This window comes from Apis mellifera, linkage group LG14, assembly GCF_003254395.2.
Source record: "Apis mellifera strain DH4 linkage group LG14, Amel_HAv3.1, whole genome shotgun sequence".
NCBI lineage: Eukaryota > Metazoa > Arthropoda > Insecta > Hymenoptera > Apidae > Apis > Apis mellifera.
The window spans coordinates 5,972,970-5,989,474 of NC_037651.1; the positions used below are offsets into that span (position 1 = coordinate 5,972,970).

The window sequence follows — 16,505 nt, forward strand, 5'->3', positions numbered from 1 at the left end:
CTAGAAATAAATAAAAAGTAACGTGAAGTGCTTAAAGATTATTTAAAACTGTTATTACATTATAAGGAATTATATTATAAAGTTTAATAAACTTTAAAGCGTTATTTATAATCAAAATTTTCAATATATATTGCTAATGATTATTTTGCTATTTTTATGTATCTTCTACATGAATTATTTGTAACTGATTTAAATATAATTAAAGAAATGAAAATGAGTTGCATATCTGTATTTCATCAGTTATATAGTACACATGCGTATACTGTGGAGAACGTTTAAGTATTTTACGAAAGATTCTTACTATAGTTTTCAACTAGTCAACGGCATACCATCATGGCGATGGGTTTTGGTTACGTCTTTGATTTACAGTTAAAAAATTTGGCATAATGGTCTAAATTGCATTTTTTTTATAATTATTTCTAATATCCGCAAAATTTTTTATTATTATTTTATTTCAAGTACTTTTATATAAATTACAAATTTCATTATGGTAAAATTAACAGAAGAAATGGTCGTGGCTCGGACGCGAATGTCTGATTTCTCTGCCGTAAAGAAACTTAATTGTTGGTAAGTATTAAAAAAATATTATATTTTTTTAAATAAGTTATTCTTTATTCTATCATTATCTTTATTCTATTATTATCTATCATTATTATGTATATTACATGTAATTACATTAAAATAATGTATTCAATTTAATCAATGACATTCGTTATTATATTATACTATTTAATTCTTCCTAAGAATCAATATAATTCTCGTTATATTTTATAAAATAAAATAAAAGAATATTTATTTATTAAATTTTATATTTATTTAATAAAGAATTACTTAATATTTATACTTAAAATTGTATAATTAAGTTGAAATCTGAAATAAATATGTTAGAAAAATATTATTATAGTTAATTATTTATATTTAATTTACAATATTAAATAATTAATAAATTATTTGGATTTATTTTTATTAATCTTTTATTATTATTTATTCTATTCTATTAATCTATTTCTATTAATCTATTTTATCTATTTCTATTAATCTTTTATTTATTCATTATTAAAAATTATAAGAAATATTTATAATTATTTAATGAATATTTATATTAATATTATATTTTTAATAGGGGCACAGAATTAACTGATGTAAGCATTTTAAGAAAAATGAAAAATGTTGAAGTATTATCATTAAGGTAATTAATTATGATTTATCTTTATATTTTATATAGAAATGTTATATAAAAATTATTCTGTTAAGAAAAGAAAATTATTGATTTCAATTGTTTATAATTTTTAATATTAATAATTTATATATATAATTTTTAATGTATTTTTATGTAATGAATAAATTTACATAAACCTTAAGATTATATATAATCTATAAAAGTTGTTTTGAATTTATTATATATATATTTATATATATATATTTTAATATTCTTTTAAAGAAAAATGAAAATAATTTAACATAAATTATGATATATGATATCTTAATATTTGAAACTAGTAAAATTTTAGATTTTTTTTTATATTTATATTATGATATTATGATATATGATCAATTAATCATAATATTAATATCAAATTTAATTAAATAATAATAATTTCATTTAATTGTAATAATATCATTTAATTGTAATGATAGATTTTATTTAAACTAATTTAAATGAAAATGTAGCAATATAATCACATAACAATTTTTCAATGCATTATCTTTATGAATATATTATATTTTAAAACTTTACATTATTATTGGTTTTATATTTTCTAATTATAATTTTATTATTTTAATATTTATTTATTAAATAATTATTGAAATCAAATGTTTTTTTAAAATTCAATTAAGTTTTATTATAAACATTTCTATATATAAAGATTAATATGTTTATTATTTTTATATTATTACCATATTATATTTTAATTCTTTTCATTTGTTTTCAGTGTTAATCATATCAACACTCTTGCTGATTTTCAATATTGTTCAAGTCTTCAAGAATTATTTGTTAGAAATAATAATATCGAAGATTTAAATGAAGTTTGTTATCTTCAAGGTTTACCAAACTTAAGAAATTTATGGCTTGGAGAAAATCCTTGTGCTGAGAAGGAAGGGTATTATATACAGTATTTTTAAGAATTATGCATATTAAGAGACTTTAAAAAAGGAATAGAATAGAGATAAAATTGTGCATGTTGATAGACCTTGCAGAAAAGATTAATCAGCATGTTTATAAATTGTTTTAAAAAATCTTTTTAGTTGCTTGGTACACATGGAAAGTGAAAGGAATTCTTTATCTAGAATTTGTGCGTTTTTCATTAGGTTAAGATGAATGGAATATCATTTTTAACATAATATATATAATAATTAACTGTTAATATGCATTATAATTAATAAAATTAAATCTAAAATGATTTTGATTACTGATCGTAAATAATTCAAATATTAATCTCAACTCAAAATAATTTTTTGTATGTGAATAAAAAGACATTAATAGTTTTTAAAAATCTTTATATTTTTTATTGTTTTAAATGGAACATATAGTATATTTGAATAAATTTTCGAATAATTAATTTATTTCTAGGTATCGGTTATCAGTTTTAAGAGCTTTACCAAATTTACAAAAACTTGATGATGAAGTAGTATCACCTGAGGAAGTGCAAACTGCATTGACAAGAGGTCGTGTTTTAGTTCATCCTCTTCTTGATATGTATGCTTCCCCACCACAATCAAATGCAGTTAGCCCAGAAGTAAGATTATTTATTATTTGTTATTTTTATTTTATAAAATTTTAATATATTTATTTAAATCATTCTTTATTGTCATATTTTTAATATTAAAATTTTTATTTAATTTTTTTAATGATATATATATATATATATATATGTATGTATGTATATATGTATATATATTTATATATATTATTGTATATATTATTATATTTAAATCTATGATTTTATTTATTTTCATCATAATAAATTCATTTTAACAAAATCTTAACATTTAAATAACATTTAAATAATTAGGATATTACTACTGAATATATTGAAGAAAATGAAGTGACACGACATCGAAGATATAGTTCTTCAAGTGATCAGGTAATATAAAATTTAATTTGTTGAAATTATTTTTTATTGAAATTTTTTTTTTTAATAATTTTATTAAAATCTAAATCATATATTATATTATGTTATCATTATAATATTATATATACATGTATATATATTTATTTAATATAAACAAACAATTTCTTATATGCATATTTACTTACAGAGAAGTTTTGAAGAGACACAACATATTCAAGAAGAATATCATGATCCAGATCATAGAAATGCAAATTATAATGCATCACCATCACATCATTATTCACAAAATAATCAATATGCATATGAGGTAAGTTAATGCTTTGCATTGTGTGTTTTTGCATGTAAAAAAATGTACATTAATATAATATGATATATATTTAATGAAAATGTAAAAGAAAATGATTATTTCTATGTTTGAAATTTTCATTAGATTACTTTTATTTTCATATTAAAATTAGAAATTTAATTAATTTTTTATTTTTTCTTAATTGTATAATGTTAACTTTATTCGTAATTTATTCTTAGTTGTATTGAGCAAAGTATTTAAATCAATATTTAACAATATTTAAATAAGCATGATTTTATTGCTCCTTTTATCTGCAATCATATACTGACAGCAACAAGCAAATGGACAGTCAAAGAATCAAAGCAAAGATGACACTATACGTACAGAGTCGCGCAACGTCAGTGAAAATGTGGCCACTAACACTATTGAAATAATCAAGGTACATTTTATAGATTGCACAATGTTTGTGCAAAGTAGTGTTATTTCTAGTGTTACCTTGATAGTTCTAATATTTATTAGTTAAATTTATATATCACTTACTCAAACTTAATTGCTATTTATCAATTAGTGACATTGATTTTAAATGATTTTTTTTTTAGCTAGTAAAGATATAATTATAAATATAATATATATAATTAAAATTTAAATATTAAATACTTTGTATCTAAAATGTAAAATCTAAACATAATATATATATGTTTTTAAAAAATTAAAATTTATTCTTTTTAAAATAAAAAATAAAAAATAATGTGTATAAAAATATAATTTGTAATTTTTATAAAAATTTTTATAAAAATTTGGATTAAATTATTACATTATAATATTATTAAGATATTTTTATCTTTAATTGATTTTTTTTTATGACAAATATTATAAACTTTGAATTTTAATTTTAACATAATCTTTTAGATAATTTTGAGTGGTTCACTGGAAACAGATTATTTAATTATCAATATTGTTATCAAATATAAAATAATAATGTAATTAAATAAATAATGTAATTAATAAATAAAAGTGTAATTAATTTTGTAATATTTTTAAAATTTTTGAAAAATTAAATACAAATATATAATATATAATATATTATTGTTGATAAAATAAAAAAACTTTTTTACTAAAATTATTTTTAGGAATATGATGATCGATCAACAATATCTAGACATAATGGAGATTATGATGATAGAAGATCTTATGCAGAATATAGTAATAATGATATTTCTCAACGAACATATGCACCAACATCTCCAAGGACACAATATGCTACAAATGAAATTCTAGATGAAAGACGAGCAGAAAGAAATAATTATGATTATGATAATAGATTGAAATCTGAATATAAAGAACATCATGATCACAGGATAAAATCAGATTATGAAGAGCAACATCAACCATCATCTCAACCTAGACGAATGGCAGTTCATCACAATGTAGAAAGGGTTAGAATTAAAATTATTATTATTAGTTTTGATTTAAAAGTTAGATATAAATTATATAAAAATGAATCAAATGGAATTTTTTTATATTGTAGGAAGATTCAAATCAAGTGCCTGGATGGGTAAGACATTCTGACAAGGAAAAATGTAGATCACAATTTCATTACCACAGAAGGCCTGTTACAAGAGTATATTTCACATATATATTGTTTTATTAAAATTTAAAAATAGATTTAAAAATAATATAAAATATTTTGATTTTAGAACTCAAACATATTATCAGCTGTATTATGTTTAGTTAAAGAGCTTGATTATCCAAGTTTAGAAGTAGTAGAAATGGCTGTTAGGAATCGAATGGATGAATTAGAAGAATGATGTTTCTGACGCCGTCCCCAAAATCAGGGGACGGTCACTTTTTCTCATATGGGCAGTGTTTCTTCAATTTCAAGTCCAGAATTTTCAGATTCTCTCGATAGTATGGTAATTCCTTGCCAATATATTATTGATAACGATACAAATTGTAATATTGATCATCATACATGTAATCGACATTCGATCGATGATAATACTGATAAATGTCAAATTCGCCGGAATGGCTGTATGGAAACTTCGATACGAAGTCCAAAAAATGTATCTATTCATTCGAATTCAAAATATTTTGGAAATAATCAGAATGTATATAATCTTAGGGACTCTATACCAGATAATCTAATGTCTGTAGTTAGTAACAGCGAAGAAAAGAAAGCCAATGATGTTAGAAGGGTTGCAAGTAGTGACAGCATCCCTCGCAGTAGCTTTAATGGTTTAACTTTAAGTCCAGGATGCAGGGTTTTAAGTCAGGATTGCGTAAGAAGGTCAAAAAGTCCTGATATTAGGAATACGATCGTCCCTCTTCGCTATATTCAGTCAGCAAAAGGTACTTGGACATATAATTTATAAATTAAATTATAAGTAACATTAATACTCTCTCGAAATAGAAAAATTTCATTTAGAAAAATATTTCGAGAAATTCCTAAAATTAGGTAATCATTATATAACTAAAAAGAAATGGCATAATTTGTGCAGTTTCAGAAGAGGACATATATAAAACTATAAAATTAGAAACAATTGTGATATTTCTTCAAGGAGTAAAAAATAAAATTTTAGCGCAATAATTTCAATGTAATATACAAATTGAATATACTCAAGATAATATGTTTATGTACTTTATATAAATGATGCAAAAATCAAAGATGAATTTTACATTGTTTAAAATAAATATTATTCATTGCATCAATTAAAGTACTGAGTGCAATATTAATATCTTAATATCTTAATATTATTTTCAGTATAATGTTATTTATAATTTGAATGAGTATAAATGGAGTTGTGTTTTATATATATATATTTTTTTTTAGAATTTTGTTTAAAATATTACATGAATGTTACATATTTTCAAAGAGTTTTTATAAATTACAACGTGATACAATGTACTTAAAATTTGTATATAAAGCATATAATCAAAAATGAATTTATGTCAGATTAAATATTTTTAAAAAATCTTCAATAACTTTAAGTTAAGTAAAATATTTTACTTATATTTAATATTTGTCATTGGATTTTTTATAATGCAATAATTTACGAGATAAAATGTAATATAATTTCATGTAGATTGTACAAAATATTTACAAATTTTTGAACATTAATTTTAGTAATTTTTTGAATATCATTAAAGATTACATTTGTTTTTTTAACAAATGTTTCTGTACATTCATATTTATTTAAAAAACGTTAAATTCGTATAAAAATTTTAAGTACTGATATTTTTTCATTTTTATTATTATTTCTATTATCAAATTTCTGTGCGCATTAATATACATGCAATATAATTTAAAAATTTAATTAATATTAATTAAATTGTAAGTAAAATTGTATTCAAAATGATATAAAAAAAAATATAATGAATAACAAAACATGAAGATTAAGTTCGTGCAATAGCACATATACACTATAGATTAATATTAGACTGATAAATATTTATGCATATTTTTTTGGAATGAAATCTTCATATATGTTATAAGTGGGTAAACGGTGTGAGAATTTAAATAATGTGGCTATTAAATTCTTTCTACAATTTAAACCGTTCCATGTAACTAAGCCAATTGTGAACCTAGATTTAAGATATTTTATAAAAATGCGGAATATGATATTTTTTGTTACATATAACCGTCCACTTATATTATTTTATAAATAATTAATATTATTGTTACTTAATATTGTTACAAGACTTATAATTAATTGCCTAATATCTGTTCAGCATAAAATGATGTTAAATATTTTTTTTTAACTTAAAATATGTTTTGAGATAAATTATATATAATAAAAATAAAAATCGTACATATGTCTTTCATTTTAAATGACTTATATTATCAAATGTTTAAATCGAAAAAAAATTTTAAATTGTTATTTAAATGTTTATTGTTATTATTATTATATTAATTATTAATTATTATAACTTAAATTTTTCTAGTTAATGTATGCAATTATTATCTTATTGTAATTATAATATTAATGTGTTTTACAAAATAAAGTTTACAAAATTAAAAATATAATATACATAATTTTTTTAATTTACTGGTTAAAAAAACAAGTAAACTTGAAATGCTTTTGAAAAAATGATCGTCTATATCTATGAAATATAAAATATCACGTAATTTTATTTAAATACATAACGTCGAATAATTTTATGTACACTTTTGTTGCTAAGACAACGTTATCGATAGATTAACTCATACGTATACTAGAATTATAAAAGTACTTTGTTTCTAAAAGTAGAAGTGACTAAAAAAATGTCATCATATGCAACACCAATACTTTATTTAAATATGGGTGGCGAAATGTTATATGTTTTGCGACAAAGATTGAAAGCACAAAGAATAAATATTGATAAAACTATACAAGGCTAGTTTAATATTATAAAATATTATAAAATAAAATATATAATGTATTACTAATTTATGTCAGATATTTATCTGTTTTTTTGTATATCATTACATATTGATTAATTTTTTAACATGTTTTTGTTTAATTTATAGTGTTAGATGATGTAACTACAGCATTGCTTAATCCTAAAACATTATCTTCTATATTTGAGGAAAAATCTTTGACCAAAGTATCTTTTTTACGATCTACTTTAGAATCTGTTGTATTATCATCAATAATGAAACTTGATAAAAATAGTATGGATAAACTATTTGATTTAATGATTATGATGGTTAAGTATCAGTTAATTGCAGCTACTGGTCCTGTAGAAGTTATATTGTTAACATTAAATCACATAGATGCAATGCGTGATATGGTTAGCAATTCAAATGCTCAACAATGTGTTGGATTGGTACATCAAATGGTAACTGATGTAAGTATTTTATTCTTAATTAAATTATTTATGCTTAATTTTAAAATAATTTACTAATGATTCTACAGTTTTATAGTATTCTAACTTTTGAAGAAGTTTGGAATGCTAGGAATGATTGTATAAAAGAATTAGAATATTATTGCGTAAAGATATCTATTCTTCTTAGACTTGGATTACAAAATGATGATGGAAGCTTTAATTTAATGCATCACAAATATGATGAAAAATATGAAGAGAATAAAACTAATTTTTATAATATTAAATTATGTGATATAAATTTGGAAACATACTGTAATGGTTCTTTTAATCTTTTTGGAGAACGCAGTACAATACTTGGAAAAAATATGTAAGTATCATATGTATGTATAAAATATTTTAAGACAGAAATATATAAGAAAAATATTACATAGGTATTCAATGTCATGTGGTATATCAAAATTAAGTTCTGAACAAGAAAACCAAAATTATATAAAAGACTGTGGTATAAAAGCAGAACTTGGTATGTTAGCTGTTCAACTAGGAACTGAAGAAACTTCATATAAACGACCCTTTACTTTGAATTTGGTTTCAAATGAAGATAATGATAATGCAAACGTAAAAGAAAATTTTGATTCTTTAAAAGATAATCATAATGATGCAATTGTAAAATTTGAAAAAACAAAACTCAACGAAGATTATAAAACCAAACTTGATATTATACGTGCAGATCTTTTTGAAAATGATTGTGAAGAGATAAAACATAATATAAATTTGTTGGAATTATTAGATAAAACAGAATAATTTTAATCTACTTTTCAATTACATTGTATAATTAATATAATGCATACAAATTTTCTTGAACTTTTTTTTTATATTTATACATATATAAAAATTCTATCACATAAATATTTTTTTTATATAAGTAATTAATTTTTTATGTATTTTTAAATGTAGTTAAGCTTTATTTAATTTTATTATTTGCTATCTAATGAATTATCTGCTATATAATGAATTATTATAAAATTATTTCATAGTTTTAATGAAAAATATATTTAATTTAAAAATTCATTATAAAATATGTATCATAGCAAACATCATAAAGTTAATATTTTTTGCATTAAATATATTAACATTCATTTTTAATAAATAAAAATGATACTAAGTATATTAAAAATGCAATCATTAAAAAATCATTAAATTACAATCTAGAAAAAAAATTTACTTTATAGTTTAGTCATATCCAAGATATATTTTACTCCAGTTCGGCCATCTGTATGTAATGCATTTATAACAGCTTCTTGATATTGATGAAATGGTACTAACTTATGAAGTGGAGCTTTTAATTTTTTGTTTTTAAATAATGCTCCTAATTCACGAAACATATTTTGACGCTCTATAGAATCCATATTTTTTTTTGTCCATGCTGTCATCCAAAATCCTTTAAATGTTATATCCTATTTAATAATTGAGATTAGATTATTAAAAAATATTAATGATTTAATATTAATGATAATTATTTCATATGTTTTAAATAATATACCTTAAAAATAAGTGCAGAAATTGGAACTGTTAAAGGTTCTCTAGACATACCACCATAAGTTATCATAATACCTCCATGTGCTAAATGTCTTGAAATTTCCAATGCATTTTGTCCACATATACAATTCAGGGCTAATTTTGGTGAAGGCAATTTTTTACTTTTAAAAATTTGAGTTTTTCTTATTTCATTCTCAGTAAGAATTTCATCAGCACCCAAACTTGATAAATGATTCTATAAAAACTTTTTATTAAATTATCCATTATATAAATAAAATTTATTTTTAATTTTTTCCATACCTTTAATTCTTGTATATTTGGTCTGTCTCGTACAACGCTAACAGATTTATAATTCCATTCTTTACATAATTGTATAACCATTTGTCCAACAGCTGAATTTCCACCATTTTGAATTATAGTATCTCCAGGTTTTAATTCTACAAAATCTTTGAGCATTCTATATGCAGTACATGGATTTACATTTAACATACTAGCTTCTATAGTACCAATTTCTTTTGGAACCTAAAATTTTAACATGAGTCAATTATTATTATATTATTTTAATAAAATATAAATATCTCATATTTAAAAATATATTATATACCTTCATAAGTTCTTCTGAAGTATAATTTGCATATGTTCTCCATGTTCCTAAATTTGTGCCATTTGGTATAACTCTGTCACCAACACTTAAATGTTTTACATTGGATCCAATAGCTATTACTTCACCTACTCCTTCATTTCCTGGAATAGCTGGTAAAGGTGGTTTACTTGGATATTTACCTTGTATTGTATTTATATCTGCTGGGTTAACAGGTGCTAACAACCATTTTACAGAAACCTTTAATATTAATATTAAATTAATATTTATATGATATTTATTATATAATATATTAAATAAATATATTTTCTTAATTTACCTCATTATTTTCTGGTTGATTAATAGGTTGTGTTGTAACATGTAAAACATCTGCAGGTTCTCCATATTCTTTATAAAATAAAGATTTTACAGAATCTGTTTTAATCATCGTATTTATATGGCGAACTGATGCCAAATTTATCATATTTGATCGTGACAAAGATAAAATCAAGTTTTTCATATATATAATCATTTTAATATTCTATGATTATATTCAAATGTTCTTTAAAAAATAATTCTTCCGAATAAACACGGTAATGATTGAGAGATCATGTAAAGAATTGCTATAATCATAAATTTATCTACATATGCTAAATAGATAAAATTTTAATCTATATAATGTAATATTCTAAATATTAGACATGTTTATATAAATTTCTTTAAAAAAAGAAATTTTTAAGAATCACTAAGTTTAATATCTATTAATTACACATTACTTTAATATTTTGTATATATATATATATCACGTTGTTTTATGTTATATAAATGCAAAGATTTTTTGAGTAAACTCAAATTTATTTTACACGTTATGTTAAATATATTTTACAATTACAAAATCACATTACAATATTCAGTGTATCAATAATACCAAATATGAATCAAGAACTTTCATGAATGAATAATATTATAAAAGTTCCCTATAAAATTCTTTATAAAATTTTTATAATATTCAGAAAAAAAAATGATAATTTTTTAATCTATGTTTCAATAGATAAAAAGAATAATTACAATCAATATCTTTTGATATCAGTTTAATAATCTTTGTTACGAATTATAATTGTTACAAATTTTACAGTTAGTTACGATTTGACATTTCAATAGATGACATAAGTTTCTGACTTACATTGTATGCTATATCTAACGATAGTTTTATGTATGCATTCGATTTAATAATAGTTTTATATATTATTATGTAAATAATAAAACTAAGTACATTAATTTAATTTTAAGGTAAATCATTAAATAAGTTCAATATTTAAAATGTTTTCATTGTTTCATTCTAACTTTTTATAACCCTATTTATTATTAAAAATTTTAAAAAATTAAAAAATAATTACTAATATTATTATTATATATGTACATGATTATTATTATATGTCTTTTTATATATTTACTAGAAAATTAAGAAAATGATGGCTTCAGAAGTAGGTTCAACAAATAATGAACCTGTACATGTCAAGATAAGTAATGAAAAAGCTCCTTTAATTCATGGAAGAAGTGTTTTGCATAGATTAAGTAATTTTTTTAAATTTGGAAGAGTACAGAATACAGAAGGAGATGGATATGTAGAATTTGGTAATTTAAATGCAGATAGTGGTCGTACTTTGGGAACATTTGCTGGTGTATTTAGTCCTGTTACATTATCAATGTTCAGTGCCTTAATTTTTATACGAATGGGTATGAATTTTACTAAAATAATGCAAAATATTTTATTAAATTATTTTTACAATTTTACTAATAAAATATTTAATTTTTATGTAAATTATATGAATTTTCTTTACATAGATAAACTTTCTAAATTATAGGATATATTGTCGGCAATGCTGGATTATTTGTCACTTTGATACAATTTATAATTGCATATGGAATTTTAGTATTTACAGTAGCATCTGTATGTGCAATTTCTACAAATGGTGCAGTTGAGGGAGGAGGTGCTTATTGTATCCTTATTTAAATTTTATTACATTTTTAATAATTGTTTATTATACATAAAATGTAATATATAAAAATAAGATATTACTAATTGATGTTATATTTTTAATGCAAATTATATATTAGACTATAAACATATATATTAGACGTGATATATGTTTAATTTTTGTTTATGACTTATATTATATAAATATATCATTTTAAAAAGGTATTATAAGATACTAAAAAATTAATAACTTGTACAATTTTTATTATATATTTCTTTTTTAAAATAAGTTTTTATTTAAAAAAATATAAATATATATGTTTTATATATGTTTTTATATACATATATTTTTCCTATTATTAATTATTATTATACAGTTATGATTAGTCGTACACTTGGACCAGAATTTGGTGGATCTATTGGTACATTATTTTTTATGGCTAATATTGTGTCCAGTGCACTTTGTATTTCTGGATGTGCAGAAGGTTTAATAGAAAATTTTGGTCCTTCTGGTTATTTGGCTGGTAAAAGTGCATTGATACCAGATGGTAGATGGTGGAGATTTTTATATTGTTCCATATTAAATACTGCCAATTTAATAGTATGTTTAATAGGAGCTGCAATGTTTGCAAAAACTAGTGTTGCAATTTTGGCAGTTGTATGTATTTGTTTAATAAGTGTTTTCATAAGCTTTTTGGCAAAAGGGTATATGGAGGTAATTATACAAAAGATGCAAAATTTATTAATTGATGTAAGAAGTATTTATATGAATTATTTTTTATTATAGATACCAATACCAGATGCAAATATGTTGGTTCAAAATGCAACAGAACATGTTAATGGTACATATACAGGATTATTGTCATCTACTCTTATAAGTAATCTTTACTCAAATTACAGTCGTGATTATTCAAGTGAAGGAACAATGACTGATTTTGCAAGTGTTTTTGGTGTATTATTTAGTGGTGTCACTGGTATAATGGCTGGAGCTAATATGAGTGGTATTTCTAAAATAAAATTATTAAATAAAATAATTTTTATTTTATTTATATTTTAAATTTTAATATTTAAAAATTTGTAGGTGAATTGAAAAACCCAGGCAGAAACATTCCACGTGGAACTTTGTCAGCAGTATTATTTACATTTATATGTTATATTCTTCTTTCTCTTCTTACAGCTGCAAGTACAAGTCGATTTTTATTACAAAATGATTTTATGTATATGATGCCAATTAATATTTGGCCACCATTTGTAGCAGTTGGTATATTAACAGCTACATTTAGTGCTGGTTTAAGTAATTTGATAGGATCAAGTAGAGTTTTGGAAGCTCTAGCAAAAGATAATGTATTTGGTAAATATTATAAATTTTAAGTCTTTATGAATTCCTTATATATTTATTTATTTTGTCTATTTAATATTTGTAGGTTCTGGTTTAAATTTTATAATACAAGGGACATGGAAAGGAAATCCAATTGCTGCAGTTTTAACTTCATGGAGTTTAGTTCAAATAATTTTGTTAATAGGTTCTTTAAATACTATTGCTCAGATTAATTCAGTATTGTTTTTGCTGAGTTATTTAGCTACTAATTTAGCTTGTCTTGGTCTTGAACTTGCAAGTGCTCCAAATTTTAGGTATGTTTCATTTTATATATTTTAAAATATGTAAATTTTGAAAATAAAAATAGAAACAATTACACATTTTTACAGACCGACATTTAATTATTTTACATGGCATACAGCTACAATTGGCCTTCTTGGTACATTAATAATGATGTTTGTTATAAATAGTATTTATGCTTCTAGTAGCATAATACTTTGTTTAATTTTAATTATTGTTTTGCATTTATTTTCTCCAAGTAAAAATGCTCCTTGGGGGAGCATTTCTCAAGCACTTATATTTCATCAAGTTAGGAAGTACTTACTAATGTTAGATTCACGTAAAGATCATGTAAAATTTTGGCGACCACAAATGCTCTTAATGGTAGCATCTCCACGTTCAGCATGCCCACTTATAGATTTTGTAAATGATTTAAAAAAAGGAGGACTTTATGTAATAGGGCATGTAAAAGTTGGAGAATTTTTAGGTCAAAATATTGATCCTACTATAGAAGAGTATCCACATTGGTTGAGTTTAGTTGATCACATGAAAGTAAAAGCATTTGTTGAATTAACAGTTACAAAAACTGTGCGTGAAGGACTACATCATTTAATTAGAATATCTGGAATGGGAGCAATGAAACCAAATACAATTGTTCTTGGTTTTTATGATGAACAAATGCCAATAGATTTTTTCAAAAATTCACAATATGCAACCGATATGTTTGAAAATGTTTCAACTTTACCAAACAGTACTGCATTTCCTTTAAGGCATACAAATGCAGAAAAAAATCTGGATCCAATACAATATGTAGGAATGTGCTCAGATATTTTAAGAATGAAAAAAAATTTGTGCTTATGTCGAAATTTTCATACCTTAAATAAATTACAAATAGCTAAGTAAGTATATAAATATTTTATTGATTCATATCATTAAATTATTTTCTTACATTTCATTTTTTAGAAACTCATCTTTAAAATATATTGATGTATGGCCTGTGAATTTTTTTCAACCAACAGATCAAGATCCATTTGATACAACTTCATTATTTATGTTGCAACTTGCGTGTATTATCAACATGGTACCCATATGGAAAAATTTACATCTTAGAGTATTTCATTGTGAAATTTCAGACAGCAACTCAAGTTTAAATATATCAGATTCACAAAATTCGATTAGTGAATTTCCTCGGGTTTCTAATGAATTTCGTATAAGAAAATTATTAAATATGCTGAGAATTTCAGCATCTATTAAAAAGATTCCGAATTGGGGAACGCAAGTACGTGGGCTAAAAGGTCATTCTCTCATTGATTCAGCTGTAGAAAGTCAATATGAATCAAGCAATGAAAGTAATGATATCTTAAGTAATATTTCACGTTCTTATATTTTGAGGTAAATATTATTTAAATTATTTTATATATTTGCTGTTTAAATGATATTTAACAATTTTTTAAGTAATTTATGTTTCTAATTGATTAACTTTATTTTTCAGTGTGAATCAACTAATTAGACAACATTCTTCACAAACTGCTACAATATTTATATATTTACCTGCACCCCCAGTATCAAATACATGGGATGAAAATACTATATATCATCAATATCTACAATTATTAACAGAATTATCAGCAGACTTACCACCTATAGTATTAGTGCATGGTGTCAGTGCAGTTACATCAACAACACTATAATGAAATGTAAATACTTGAGAATGGAAATTCTTGTTACATAATTTTTATAAGAGAAAGTATTATTTAACGAGTAATTTTAGAGATTTTAAATTATAATTTTTATATCTCCTATATTTTTGGAGAAATGACAATTGAAATTTAAAAAAAACAAGTACCAAAAATATTTTATTTAATATATTATAAAGTAATTATGATTGAGAAATAGTAATGCTTTCTTATTACAATAAGAAAATCTTGTAACAAATATCGGTTATTGCTGTGATAACGAATTTATTCTATAAAAAAGTTTTCAAATATAAATATTTTTTAAATATTATTATATATACATTTCAATTAATAAATTGTTAAACTGGTATTATCATATTTAGATATAGAACTATTTCTATATTAATTTTTTATATCACATTTGATCATTAAATTAATTTGATATTAAAAAAAATATAAATCTATTATGAATTAGCAATAAATTTTTTTTTCTGTGTATTTTTTTTTTTTTTTGATATCTTAAGCTGCATATAGACTGAAAAATTATCATTAGAAACATTATATCTTGATATTCGAATAATTTTAGAGATATAATTGTTTAACTTTTAAAAATTGAACAATTTTTATTGATGTATTATTATTTGTCATTGTTAAAATACAGTTTGATAACAATTGGCTGGTTTTTAGGATACAATATTTCTTGCGATTGTATTTCAGTTTTTTAATATCTATAAATCTGGATTTTTTTTATTTTTGTACAATACTTTAACTTTGTTTTTTAAAAAATTTTTTTAAAAATTTAATTCTTGAGTTTATGACAAAACAAAACAAAATTGGAATAATAAATATCATGTGCATAAGATGAAAAGAAATGTAAAATAAAAAAGTATTGTAATGAATTTCATAATAATTTTATAATATTTGATTATTAATTTTTATATTAATAATTTTTTTTTAATTTTTTTAATAAAA

General features: G+C 21.8%; 4 protein-coding genes across 6 annotated transcripts; 3 read left to right on the forward strand and 1 right to left on the reverse strand.

Annotated features, from left to right (window-relative positions):
- Positions 1-27: 27 nt before the first annotated feature.
- On the forward strand, positions 28-5,441 carry LOC411663 (protein tilB homolog). Of its 2 annotated transcripts, XM_016916312.2 has the most exons (10): positions 28-567; positions 1,124-1,189; positions 1,935-2,102; positions 2,573-2,738; positions 3,015-3,086; positions 3,262-3,381; positions 3,692-3,799; positions 4,491-4,796; positions 4,889-4,981; positions 5,058-5,441. In XM_016916312.2, the coding sequence occupies exons 1-10, from the start codon at positions 488-490 to the stop codon at positions 5,166-5,168; spliced, it is 1,290 nt and encodes a 429-aa protein (XP_016771801.1). In that variant the 5' UTR covers positions 28-487; the 3' UTR covers positions 5,169-5,441. The 2 variants fall into 2 exon arrangements, with proteins under 2 accessions (XP_016771801.1, XP_006562371.1); XM_006562308.3 differs by lacking the exon at positions 3,692-3,799.
- A 2,002-nt stretch (positions 5,442-7,443) lies between these two features.
- On the forward strand, positions 7,444-8,989 carry LOC726020 (protein OSCP1). Its single transcript, XM_001121796.5, has 4 exons — positions 7,444-7,733; positions 7,868-8,187; positions 8,256-8,533; positions 8,598-8,989. The coding sequence occupies exons 1-4, from the start codon at positions 7,622-7,624 to the stop codon at positions 8,965-8,967; spliced, it is 1,080 nt and encodes a 359-aa protein (XP_001121796.2). The 5' UTR covers positions 7,444-7,621; the 3' UTR covers positions 8,968-8,989.
- Positions 8,990-9,189: 200 nt separating this feature from the next.
- On the reverse strand, positions 9,190-11,288 carry LOC411662 (enoyl-[acyl-carrier-protein] reductase, mitochondrial). The gene is made up of 5 exons (XM_395130.7): positions 10,623-11,288; positions 10,307-10,543; positions 10,003-10,224; positions 9,707-9,937; positions 9,190-9,620 (listed from the first exon to the last, which is right to left on the reverse strand). Exons 1-5 carry the CDS (start codon positions 10,812-10,814, stop codon positions 9,390-9,392), a joined length of 1,113 nt encoding a protein of 370 aa, XP_395130.4. The 5' UTR covers positions 10,815-11,288; the 3' UTR covers positions 9,190-9,389.
- Positions 11,289-11,411: 123 nt separating this feature from the next.
- On the forward strand, positions 11,412-15,994 carry LOC411661 (solute carrier family 12 member 9). 2 transcript variants are annotated; one of them, XM_395129.7, is made up of 10 exons: positions 11,412-11,572; positions 11,740-12,019; positions 12,148-12,282; positions 12,638-12,975; positions 13,048-13,261; positions 13,342-13,611; positions 13,685-13,892; positions 13,968-14,756; positions 14,821-15,249; positions 15,350-15,548. In XM_395129.7, the coding sequence occupies exons 2-10, from the start codon at positions 11,752-11,754 to the stop codon at positions 15,546-15,548; spliced, it is 2,850 nt and encodes a 949-aa protein (XP_395129.4). In that variant the 5' UTR covers positions 11,412-11,572; positions 11,740-11,751. The 2 variants fall into 2 exon arrangements, with proteins under 2 accessions (XP_395129.4, XP_016771800.1); XM_016916311.1 differs by lacking the exon at positions 11,412-11,572 and having other exon boundaries at positions 11,752-12,019; positions 15,350-15,994.
- The last annotated feature ends 511 nt before the right edge of the window (positions 15,995-16,505 follow it).